Raw genomic sequence first — 11,817 nt, 5'->3', positions numbered from 1 at the left:
TCTCCATCCCACCTGGCCTGCTGACTGAAGGCCAGTGGCCAAGGCCCCTGGAGGGCCCACCTCCAGCACAGCCAAGGACACCAACACCCCACCAAGAGGTACATCCCCATTCTGTCTGTACCTCTTATGGGAATCTTGCCGCCCCCAAGAGACCCTGCCCCCCAGTGCTAGGGTCCAGCTGGCCTTCCCGTGGGCACTGTGCCCAGCGGGTGGGACCCCCATGGCTGGAGCTGGCACAGGCACAGACCTGGGATCTGGCCATGTTTCCAATTGTTTAGGTTTTTGTATGGGTCCTGGAGGGTGGGGAGGATGCCAGGCTGGAGCTTTTGTCCCCAGAGGGGTTTTGGGAGTGGGGTGGGGGTGGCCCAGCTTCTTGCTGAGTTTTCTTTCTGTCTCTTTGGATTAAAAGCAGAAATTCCCGTCTGTATTCCCCAGCCAAGGTCCCACAGGCTGAAAAGCTGGGGAGGCGGTGGGGGGGGTGGGGGAGACACACCACATGGCTTCAGTCCCTAGCAGTATAGCAGTACGTGGCCTGGGGGAGGGGCCCATAGCCCACATTGCCTGATCCTCTACCCTCAGGGCACCTGGCGAGGGGGCTCCCTGGGGCAGGAGTCACTTCCCTCAGGGTGCCAGCAGGGGGAGCCACCTTCCCACAAACAAGTCTTGGTGGCTGCTCATCACAAAATACACCTGACCCAGAGGCTGGGCTGCCGGCAAAGCCCTCCATCAGACTCTTGCCCCACCTTGCGGTCAAAGGGCAGCGGGGGAAGGGAGGGAAGGTTGGGAAGGAAGTGTTCTCTATGGTCTACAGTACCTGAGTAGTAGGCCTGGTAGTGCCCTCTGGGGCAAAAAAGGGGTCTGAAAATGTATTTCAGGATCTCTCCCAGGCTTTGGGTCACAGAGGCCGATCTGCAGAAGCCACGTAGAGCTAACTACAGAGCATGCACTTAGTAGTATCCCATTCTACCCTTGTTCCAGCCCCAGAGAGAAGCCAAGTGAAGAGAGGGTGGCTGGCCTGCCTGAGGCCACACAGTCTGACGGCATGGCCCAGCCAGGACTCAAACCCAGGGGACAGTTCAGAGTCTGTTCTCCGAACTGCTACATGTGGCCTGCTCACTCCGCATTGGAGTGAGGGCCTGGGGCAGCTGGGGCAGCCAGCTTTTCAAAAGGCGCCAAAAGTCCAGACAGAATGGTATGTGAAAGTTGTCAGTGTTTAAAAACCACTTGTTTCAGGAACACAGACTATGCCTGTAGGCCGGACCCATCCCTCTGGCTCTGGTCTGGGACCACAGGCTGTCATCTATTGGGAGATGAAGACATTGAGTTTTAGTGTCACAAAGGACCTGGAAGATCACCTATAACCTTCAACAACGGAAACATTCTCTGCTCTAGCCAATGTGGTAGCCACCAGCTGCACGTGGCTTCTAAGCAATTGAAATGTAGCTAGTGTGACTGAGGGACTCAGGTTTTCTCTAGTTGTTTAATTTAAACTTCAACAGCTGCATGTAGCCAGCGCCTGCCCCATTGGATGGTGCAGATGGAGGGCATTTAGAACAATGGGGGTTTGGAGTTGCCACCATGGCTGGGGAGCTGCTGGCGTTTATTGGGTGGGCAGAGACACTAAACCTCCTGGACAACATGCAGAGGAGAGCTGCCCTCCTGTGGCGGGACTCCTGGAGGAACTGCCCAAAGTCCAACCCCATCAACTGACTAAAGGCCAAAGGGAGGCTCATGGGATACTTGGCACCGCATGGGGGGGGGGGGAACCCAGGCCGAAGGCACCCCCTGAGTGGGGCGAAGGCTGAGTCAGCAGCCAGCCCCTGGGCTTCCAGTCCTAGCTTGAGGAGGAGAAAGCTGCCTGGGTGAGCTGAGCCCCTATTACTGCAGTCTCAGGCCTTGGTGTTCTCTGGAACCCCTTTTCCCAAGGGGAGTCTACACAGGAACCCTTATACCACGGCCATGTGAGCCCTCACCCTCCCTGTGAGGGAAAGGAGGCAGGGAACAACCAGGACCTGGAGGCCTGCTTGGCCCCTTCTGTCTTTGTCAGACTGAGCCAATGCACCAGGCTGGTCCCCTTGGTGTCCCCCGAGTGGCACGGCAGGGGAACAACCACCAGTCCTCAGATTGGGGAGCCCCCCTCCCAGGGGAGGAAGACTCAGTTCAAGGCCTGGAGTTAGGGACAAAGGTGGTTCCAGGATAGCTCCCCAGTGTCTCCCCCACAGGTCCCAGGAAAGGGAGGGGCATCTGCTGCCCAGCACAAAGTGGCTTTTTCTGCTCACCCTTTCTGCTTCCTGAGCCAGGTCCAAAATTGATTAAAACTAAGTAAAAAGCGCTGCCCAGGGAATGACAAAATTGCTAAAATTCTCTTTTCTTCCCTCATTCTATTGTTCTCTCTCCATCTGGTGCTCCAGAGATCAGCTAAAGTCACTGGTTACTGTGGAAACCGCCCCCCACTGTACCCCCTGCGCCCGCTGCAGCCGCCTGCCTGCCCCCAGGCCCAAGGGCTCTAGGCTGCACTGGGCTTGTCGGGCTACAGTCTCCCCCACCATCACCCCCAGACACACCTGCCTGCTGGGGCTCGGGGCTCAGGCCCCTTGCAAAAACAAGGGGGAGAAAAACCGTTTCCTGAACTTGCCTCCAACTCTGCCTTGGCCCCAAAGTTTAAGCAAAGTGAGCAGAGAAAGTGGAGAAGGGAAAGCACATGGAGGCGAGGCGGAAACAGGGTGAGCGGGGGAGGACTCGTGGCAGTGGTCCCCAAGAGTGAGCAAGCAACGCAGAGCTATAGGCGGCTGGGGCGGAGGGAGGGAGGGAGGGCGAGAGCGATGGTGCCAGCCCAGAGCCAGGAGGGGAGGCCGCCTGCTGTCCCTTCCTCTGGCACCCCCTCCCGCCCTCTGCCAGCAGGACTCTCTCGGCCTCCCTGGCACAGAGCAGCGGAGGGGGCTGGCTCCAGCCCCTGCTCGGAGCCATTGTTTTTCTTCTCAACACCCCCAAGTTCAAGTTCATCTGGGTGTTACATCATGTCTGGTTGCTCCTGGAAACCAGACGGGTCAGACGTGACTCTGGGGAAAGGGGGTGGGAAGCTGGAGGGGTTGAAGTTCCCCTCCCCTCCCCTCCTTGCCACTAGGGAGCTCTGAAGTTTGAAGTTTGACAAAGTTTTTTGGCTTTTTTTTTTTTTTTTTTTTTTTCTGAGGGAGGGAAAGGAAAAGGGAAAAAAAACAAAACCTCAAACCACACACACAAAACTTCCATCCACCAACTTTCTCTGGACTCGGGCCTCAGAGCAGTAAAGGAGCCTGAGCTGAAAGAGGTGGCCCTGGGGCTCTGGGCTGAGGTGGATTTCCTGGGGCTTCTAGAGCCTCCAGGCCTTGGGCTGAAGGGGTGGTGTTTCTGTAAAATGTGCAAAAGAGAAAGATATTTGCATGTTCTTTTCCGAGAAGCCTGGAGCTATAAAAGTTGCCTCTGCTCTGCTCCTGAGGTGGGTCCTCCCTGCACCCCACAGCCCGGGGCTCTGTGGGCTATTGCCAGCCTCTGGGGCACAGGCACAGGGAGGAGGGGGCCCCCATGCGTGTGTGTGCACAGATGCCTGTACAAAGCCGGATCCAGGGGATTCCAGCAGGAGGGCTGGAGTTTCCCTTGTGCAAACTAGGGACAGGCGAGAGCTGGACTGGAGGTTCCGGCAGCCCAGCCTCCCCTCTAACAGGATTCATGGGGACTTGAGGGAGGGGCCTCCAGGGTGGCAACAGGCCCTGCCCTACCCTGGGTGCCAGAGTCTCTGGGCACACAGCCCACCAGGACGGCCCTGTCCCTCCACCCCTTGCCCAGCCCACCCAAAGCCAAGGAAGAAGGGAGGGCTGGGGGCCAGGGCTTCCAGCTGGAGCGGGAGGAGAGCAACAGGCAGACGCTGTCCTCTTCCTGATGGGGCCTCGGGCTACCACCAGGCCTGGCCCAGAGCGCCTCTAGCCTCAGGTCTTTGGCCGCCTTCCCCAGGGCCGGGGCTGTCAGAGCTAATTATCCAATTAGCTGATTAGCCAGGGGACCTGGGGGCTGCCTGGGGAGGCAGGCTCAGCTGGGCTTGCAAAAGCCTGGGCTCTCCAGCCCTGCCCTAGCCCCTTCTCCCGGATTGGCCCCAAGGAACCAGCCTCTTCCCTAATGCCCCCGCCCCTGCCTGTCCCCCCATGCCCACATCCTCATCGTGGGTGGGGCCTCCTACCTGAGACTGCTGTGGGATGTTCAGAAAGTTGCCGTCCCGGGGTCCGATGCTGACAAACCGGTTGGCAGAGGAGGCGCCTGTCGTTGCGAATGCTGTGGGGAGCAGGGAAGAGAGGGAGAGACCCCGTGAGGCCTTGGGGCCTGCCCAGACACTGCCCTTCGGGGCTGCTGAGAGAGGGAGAGACTGGATTAGACCATGCTGCCAGGGCTTAGACCATGCTGGCAGTGGGAAGGACAGGCCAGAGGGGTCCCATCATCCTCTCACTGACCGGGAGCATACACTGTCCCCCACCCCAGCATTCCACCTCAGCCAGGTGTCCTCTTTCCTGGTCCAGGGTGAGGGAGGGGCCCTGGAGGCTTTAGCGGAGGTCCCACAGACCTTGTCATGTCTCCAAGCCAGGCACTGAGCAGGACTGAGGTTAGCCCTCACTGAAACAAGGCGCCCTTGCTTTCCCCCGGACTCTCTTGGGTCTGGAAAGAGGGAGCCTAGGAGGTTGGCAGGGTGGGAGGGTGGGAGCTCTGACGACTGGCCCCACCCTGCTCTGGGAAGGCCGACTGAGCCAGGCCACCTCTCCAACCAGGGCAGCTAGTTGGGTGCTGCATCATTTAAGCACACCAGGCAGTCCCAAGAATGGGGCTGATGGCACAGGGAACCTGAAGGGGCTCAACAGAGGGCGGAGTCGGGTGGGACAGGGCCAGAGAGAGGAGCTGGCTGCCAGCTCTGGCCCCACGGTGGCAAGGCTCAGGCCCAGCAGGCCTTCTCCTCCTCTGATAGATGAGCCAGATCCTGTGGTCCTGTGGTTCCCAGGGCCTGAAATGGGCCAAAGCACAAGAGGAGGAGGAGGAGGCTGGAGGGCCTGGCAGAGTCCTAAGGCTTGGGTGCAGTTGGGAGCAGTTGTTCTAGAGCCTGAGGGGGCAAACAGGCAGCCAAACACCCCTGAGTTCTTCTCAGGTTTTTTGGCTGGAGCTCAATGCGGGGGGAAGGGGTCCTGCACCCCCAACAGGGAGGATGTCCCCAGAAGGGACAAGAGTGTCACAGGCTGCCGGGGATCCCCACACACACACCCACTACCAGACAAACCCCAGGGACTGCGTGCTTGCCAGAGTCTGTCCAGGGTGCCCCACAGCCCCCTGCAGCCTGGCGCCTCCTCCCCCACCCTGCCCACCTCCAATGACCATGACCATGACTTCGTGTCTTATGGCGGATGCAGATGGGAAGATGGCATGAAGAGGATGGAGAGGGGAAAAGAACTCAAACTATGAGAAAGAAGGCAACAGAGAGCGCGAGACGGAGAAAAGTGAGATGGGCCGCCCCTCCCACTGCTGGCCAGGAAGTCCTGGCCTGTAGCCTGCCAGCCCCCAGAGCGCCCAAAGCGCTGCCCACCCCCCTGCCCGCAGACGGCACGCCGCCCACCCTCCACCTCTCCTGTCCTTCACACGTCGGGTCTACCTTGGGCCTCTCAACTCAGATTTTTCTTTTCCCTTTGACAAAACTTGTCATTGGTTAAAAGAGAGAGAGACAGAGAGACAGAGAGACAGAGAGAAAGAAAATGAAGTAAGCCGAGGCCCAGAGCCCTCCCTTGTCCTCGGAACATTCAACCTGGGGAAGGGAGAGGGATGGGAGGAGGAAGGAGAAAAAAAAAAAAAAGAGGAACAACGAGAAACCAAATGTGATATTGAAGGAGAGGAGGTCAGGGGCTGGCCTTCTGTACAGTTAGAGGCCCAAGGGCCCCGGAATGGAGGTGAGGGGGCAAGGCCAAAAGGGGATGGTGGTGGCGTCGCCTTGTGGTCACATTTAATTTTTTTGGTGTAGCAGGGCACAACGAAACAACAAAAATCAAAAAACAAAAAAACGAAAAATGAAAAAAACAGCAATCAGGCATGAAGATGGCATGGCTGCGCCTCCCCACCCCCCTCCCACCCTGGCCAGCACCCCTGGCCTGCGTGCCCCACTGTGCTCCCCCTCCCGCCCTCGGGAGGGGCCTGGGCCAGGGGCCCCCCGGCTGGGAGCAGAGGGTGGGCAGGGGGGCTCGTGGGGTGCTGGCTGGTGTAATTGAGGCACAGGAGGCCTCGATTAGGGGGCTCAGCTCTGCTCTTGTCCGGGTGGGAGGCTCCATGGCGCTCTGGGTTGGGGGGCTTTGGCGGTGGGCGGGGCAAGGGTTTTTCTTTTTGCTGTGGAGACTGTTTGGATGGGCCAGGGATGCTGGGCGTTGTGGTTTCGGTTTCATCGTCCACTTACAAGGTGATGGAGGAGTCAAGGCGGCGCCGTCTGGGGCAGTGCTGGTGGATTTGGAATCAGGCATAGGAAGGGGCACAGGTCTGGCCACTGGAGGCGGCGGCGGTAGCAAAAATGACCCCGGGACTTTGCCCTGGCCGCTACCGTTGGGCTGCGAACAACATAAATAGAGTGACGCATGAAGGCACATCACACACAGACACACGCTCCCCTGCGCGGCCACGCCAGCTCGCTCCTGAGAGCGGGCGCTCCCGGTAGAAGATGCAGGATGGGGTCCTCTCCTCCGGGACACAGGGTGGGTGAGGGTGTGAGGCTTCTATTTGGTCTCTCAGGTGTTTCTCTTTTTTTTTTTTTTTTTTTGGTGGTCCTCTTTTGAAGTTGTGGGAGGGACGAAAGGGGGTGTCCGACGAGTGGTTTGTTATTTCTTAGGTAACATGTTTTAGGTACCAAAACATGCCACCTAGCCATATAAGCAGCTGCACCTAGAGCTCTCATGCTCTTGAAGACCTTCTCCCTCAGCAGGTAAGATGCACCAGCTCACCCCCTACTGTCCCTGGAAAACACACGCATGCCTCCCTCTGTGGGCCCCTGGGGTGGGGCCAGCTGACCCAACCAAGGGCAACAAACCCTTCAGCGTCTATCCCACATCATGGCCTGGGGAGACACCAGGTGCCGGGGGTCTCGCCCTTGGCTCCGGCAGCCTGAGGATCGTAGGGTGCCGGCCAATTCTCTACAGAACAGCCCAAGAGGAAAATCCATCGCTGCTAGTTCCCACGAGGCTCTTCGAGAGGACTTCCCTGTACAGTGCCCTTGGAAGTCTTGGAAGCCTGGGATCAGCTGCCAGATCCATTCCTCGGCTTTATTCCCTCTCGTGCCTCACTCAAGTTTCCTCCCCAAGCCCCATGCGTGCCTTGTGTGCATCAGCCTTTGGGATTCAGGGAATGTAGGCACCACAGGGAGGGGCAGAGGTCCCTGGCCTCTGGCAGCCATGGCTCTGCTAGAGAGGCCTCCCTGGGGCTCTGAGCACATATCTCCCACTGCTGTGGGCAGTGCCCTCGATGACCACCTACAGCCTGGGCTCAGGGTAGATGGGCCAGAGCTTAGTCCTAAACGGTCCCCTCTCCTGAGGGGCAGAGCTCTGCCACCCAGCCGCTCAGGTGCAAGGCTTTGGGAGGCTCCTGTGCTGCTGCTGCTTCTGTTGGTAGGCAAACTCTGCAGAGTCCACCCCCTGATGTCTTCAGTCAGCCCAACTTCTATCCTCACTGGTTCCACCTGGGCTAGGACAATGAGACTCCCAAAGGGTCTCCCCTGTGCTAACAGCACATTCCTTAGCTCAGTGTACCAGGTACTTGACTCACGTTGTGTCCAATCCTCCGACTCTATAAGGCAGCAGTTTTCGCTGGTGGTGTGGCTGGTGGGGTGGATTCTGCTCCGGCAGGGGGCATTAGCAATGTCTGGAGCCATTTTGGGTAGCACCACTTCAGGCGCTGCTGCTGGCATTTGAGGGGTGGAGGCTGGGATGCTGCTACATACCCTGCAATGCATGAGATGGCCCCCAGGAGGAAGGCTCAACAATCCGAAGTTTAATAGCACCGCTGGGAAACCCTGATACAAGGGAAACTCTATTCTCCCCCTTTCACAGCTGGGGAAACTGAGACTCTGTGCAGCTAAGTGATTTATCCAAACTCTCCCAGCTGTAACTGGTGAGGCCTGAAATTCATAACCATGTCTGTCTCACTCTGGGAATCCTGTGTATTTTTTCCAGCAGGCTCAGCCCAACCCTCTTCTCCAAATTCGAAGGTGCTCAGGCTTCTCCCCCTCCCCTTCCACAGCTCTGACTGCATGTAGCATAAAAAAAAAGCTTCCCAGTTGGGCATTCAAGACTCCTCTGGTGGAGCCCAGATGGGGTCTTCCACCACTCATGCCCCTACATTCACCTCCTTCCAAGTACTTCCCACTGCAAACCAACCAGGGTTTCTAGAACACAGCCTAAGCAGTTGGGGCTGCACATGTGCTCACTGCAGAACCCTCTGTCTACAACACCCTTTCCCACACCCTTTAAGTACTGCTCAGAAAACACCATCCCCAATGTGGAACCAGCCAGATACCCTAAATCACCATCCATCTCTCTCTGCCTTTTTTTTCTAGGATGCTCCTAGACTGCCACTGTAGCCTTTGATGCAGGCTGCCTCCGAGGCTCCCCAACAAGCCCAGGGACTGCCACCTTGCTATGGCCAGGCATGCAGTATTCAAGTCCCACTGACTGAGCTGAACTGACTAGTCCATCCCGCTGTACTTTAAAACCATTGAGCCCTGGGATGTCTGGGTGGCTTAGTGGTTGAGTGTCTGCCTTCAGCTCGGGTGTGATCCTGGAGTCCCAGGATCAAGTCTCAAATCAGGCTCCCTGCATGGAGCCTGCTTCTCTCTCTGCCTATGTCTCTGCCTCTCTCGGTGTCTCTCATGAATAAATAAATAAAATCTTTAAAAATAAATAAATAAATAAAAATAAAACTATTGAGCCCCATGCCTGACCCGTGCAGGCCATACCCTTCCAAACTCTGGCCGTTCACCACCCTTTACCTCTAAAGACCAGTAGCACCTAGGTGTGACACTGTCCCTCCAAATGGTTCCCTTGACTTGCTCTTTCCTGCCCACTTAGTGGTCCCCTGACAAAAGCAAGCAGGGCCTGCTTATCCCTATTTGTGTCCTGGGCTGGATACCCTTTGTGCCAGGTGTCCCTTTAGAAACAGGCAAAAACGTAGGCCAGAGGAAAGAGGATTCCAGCTCTGCTGGGGGTGGGGAGGAGAATGCTCTAATGCAAGTGGCAGCTGCCTGCCCCCATGTCTACAGCCTATCTGGTACCTATCTGCCTATCTTGTTCTTCCATCAGGGCAGGAAACAGGACAGTCTCAATCGATCACAGCCTCACTCCTTTACTCCAGGCGATCCTGAGGTTGGGCCTCCCCCAAGGGGCTGAGACACGTGGCCTTCCAGGTAGCCCTTGCTCCCACACAGTGCCCTGTGCCTCCTTCTAGTCCTCAGATCCCGTTTCCCCTCAGGAGGACCTAAATCATTAATCACACTTGATAAAGCCAATCCCAGCCGGACATGGCCAGAGATTGAAAACCACTGATTTACAACATTTAGTTTCTGGAAGCTACTTCCAACCAGGCTAGGATATCTCAGCTCTGGTTGGGGTACAAGTTGAGGTTTTAAAAATCTCAAGGTCTTGTGATTTTGTGGTGCCTTAAAACCTCATGAGTTAAAAGCTAGAAGGAACCTGGAGACTGGGATAGCTCTTCACTTTCATCTGTTAGATGAAGACGCAGGCCTGGCCACTCCAGCGTTGGTTCTTGAGGCTGAGCTACAACCAGTCTTCCTGCCTCCCGGAGTCATGCTATCCCATCAGGCCCTGTGACTTCTCCTTCATGTTCACTTGGCGGTCTCTTCTCTCTGCCAGAAATACCGCTAACCAGGCATCCTCCTTCTGCCCTTTGCATCTCCTCTGAATGGTGTGTCCGTTTGGCCTTGGCCTTTACTGATTTGGTTCTTCTCAGTTAGGGCCTCATGCTGTGGTCCGAGGATGAGCATAGGGGTGGTGCCTGGGAACCCTTTTGCAAATTGTAAAACTTTTGTATGCATATTTTTTTCTGCAAAGATGATCTGTAACTTCACATTCTCAAAGAGGTTAGGAATTTACTCCTTTAGGCTTTAGATCAATGGTTTTCAAAGTGGGTCACCTGACCAGCATCACCTGGGAATTTAGGGAGAAATGCAGATTCTCGGCCCCACCCCAGGCCTGCTGAATCAGAATCAGGTGAGGCCCAGGCACCTGTGTGTTAGCAAGCCTTTCAGGTGGCTCATGCATGCTAAGACTGAGAACTATTCCTCTGGAGGTAGACACGGAACCAGAGCAGGTACTGCCACTCCCTGTCACCAGGTCAGCTGCAGGGCCTGGGGCCTCTGGCCTCCCTCCTCCTCCAGAGCCTGCTGCCGAGGCCTAGGGAGCAGGCTCCCTGAAGACATTCCTCCCTCTCTGGTCACAAGAGGAAACCCAGAGAGACTGCTCCCCAGCCAGCCTAGGCTCTGTTTAATCAGAGTGATTGTTTGCCCTCCTGTCTGCAGTATTTTACCCATGGTCTACTCGGAGCAAGCATCTGCCTTCTGGACCAGTTGAGCCCTTAATCTTGGATGGTCAAGTCAAGGAAAAGGCTCAGGACCCAGCCATCATCAGGATGCTTATGGATAGACTGACCCATACTCTTGAGGGGTCTTTGGGCTAAACTGGTCCCTCAGGCCAATCGCATTTTGGTTCCACACCCCAGCTGCCTCTGTGGGTAAGAAGGCAGGCAAGGTGGAATTCCTGGACTCTCTGATCCATATTCCAGGACCCCAGGACCCTTGGTGCTGAGACACAGGCTGGCAGCTCTTGTAGACTCTGCTGGTATCTCTGAAGGAGGCGTAGTAGCTGTAGGGGTCATGGCCACTTCTCTTTCCATGCCCCTAAAAGTGGACAGAGCTTGCCCAGAGAGGTGGGCAAGGCTCTGAGTGTGCTAAGGAGCTACAGAGCCAGCAAGAGAAAATTTCACAGGGAAAACGGGAAAAGGAAACGAGGAAAGCAGAAAGAGGGAGAACAGGAGAGAGGGAAGAGGACTGGTTTCCGGTCTGGACAGCAAGATCAAGGAGGCTGAGCCATAGCCCTGCCCCAAATCAATACACCAGCACTTAGCAAATGCCCACTCTGCACAGGCCGCCCTGAGGCAGCACTGGACTGAGTGTTCGAGGGCCACCCGCGGCTCTTCTTGGGCTGCCTCTGTCATGGGCTTCCGAACGCCTTTCCCCACCATGACCTTTTGAGCATCCTCCCCATCTAACGTCTCACAACAAGTTTCCAGGCTGGACCAGCTGCAGGGACGGGGGCTGGGCCTGCTCAAAGCATACTGTGCTGCTGGGACTCTAGAACCTTCCCAGAGGTCTAGAGACCACTATGTCCCAATCCAGAGTGGTCTCCCAGGGACTAAGAGAGGACCACTGTCCCACTGAAAGGTCACCACTGGCCCACCGTTATCTGGGATAAGCCCTTTGCTGAGTGGCCTGTGTTTCTGCTCATCAGTGACTGAGCCCTAGGGCTTGCTGACGGAGCAGGGTCATGGGGTGGCAGAGCTCCATGGGCAACCAGTGTCTCTCTTAGGCTGAGGAGCAGAAGGGCTTTGCTCCAGAATAATAACTGACCTGGTAACCTCTTGCTAAGGGTTCTCCCAACAGGAGACTCCATGATAACTCCTGTGAAAGGAGGGCCTTCCTCTACTCACAGCTTCTCACCAGGAAATGATGGTGCCCGCAGAGCACATTAAAATCTGGAAACATTCTGG

The 11,817-nt window shown here is 56.5% G+C and overlaps 1 protein-coding gene across 7 annotated transcripts in view; it reads right to left on the bottom strand.

Moving 5' to 3' along the window:
- Window positions 1–11,817, bottom strand: part of NFIX (nuclear factor I X) — a 73,154-nt gene that overhangs the window by 4,320 nt on the left and 57,017 nt on the right. For 5 of the 7 annotated variants that reach the window (XM_041761109.1, XM_041761105.1, XM_041761104.1 and 2 more), the window contains 2 exons: window positions 6,449–6,596; window positions 4,211–4,302 (listed from right to left, as the gene is read on the bottom strand). In XM_041761109.1, coding sequence (XP_041617043.1) covers window positions 4,211–4,302; window positions 6,449–6,596 — 240 coding nt within the window. The remainder of the gene's footprint in view (window positions 1–4,210; window positions 4,303–6,448; window positions 6,597–11,817) is intronic. The other 2 variants (XM_041761108.1, XM_041761106.1) reach the window with 1 other exon arrangement.

This window comes from Vulpes lagopus, chromosome 7, assembly GCF_018345385.1.
Source record: "Vulpes lagopus strain Blue_001 chromosome 7, ASM1834538v1, whole genome shotgun sequence".
In the NCBI taxonomy this organism is placed as follows: domain Eukaryota; kingdom Metazoa; phylum Chordata; class Mammalia; order Carnivora; family Canidae; genus Vulpes; species Vulpes lagopus.
Note: the sequence above shows the minus strand (reverse complement) of the source record. Positions and strands in the feature narration are given on the sequence as shown.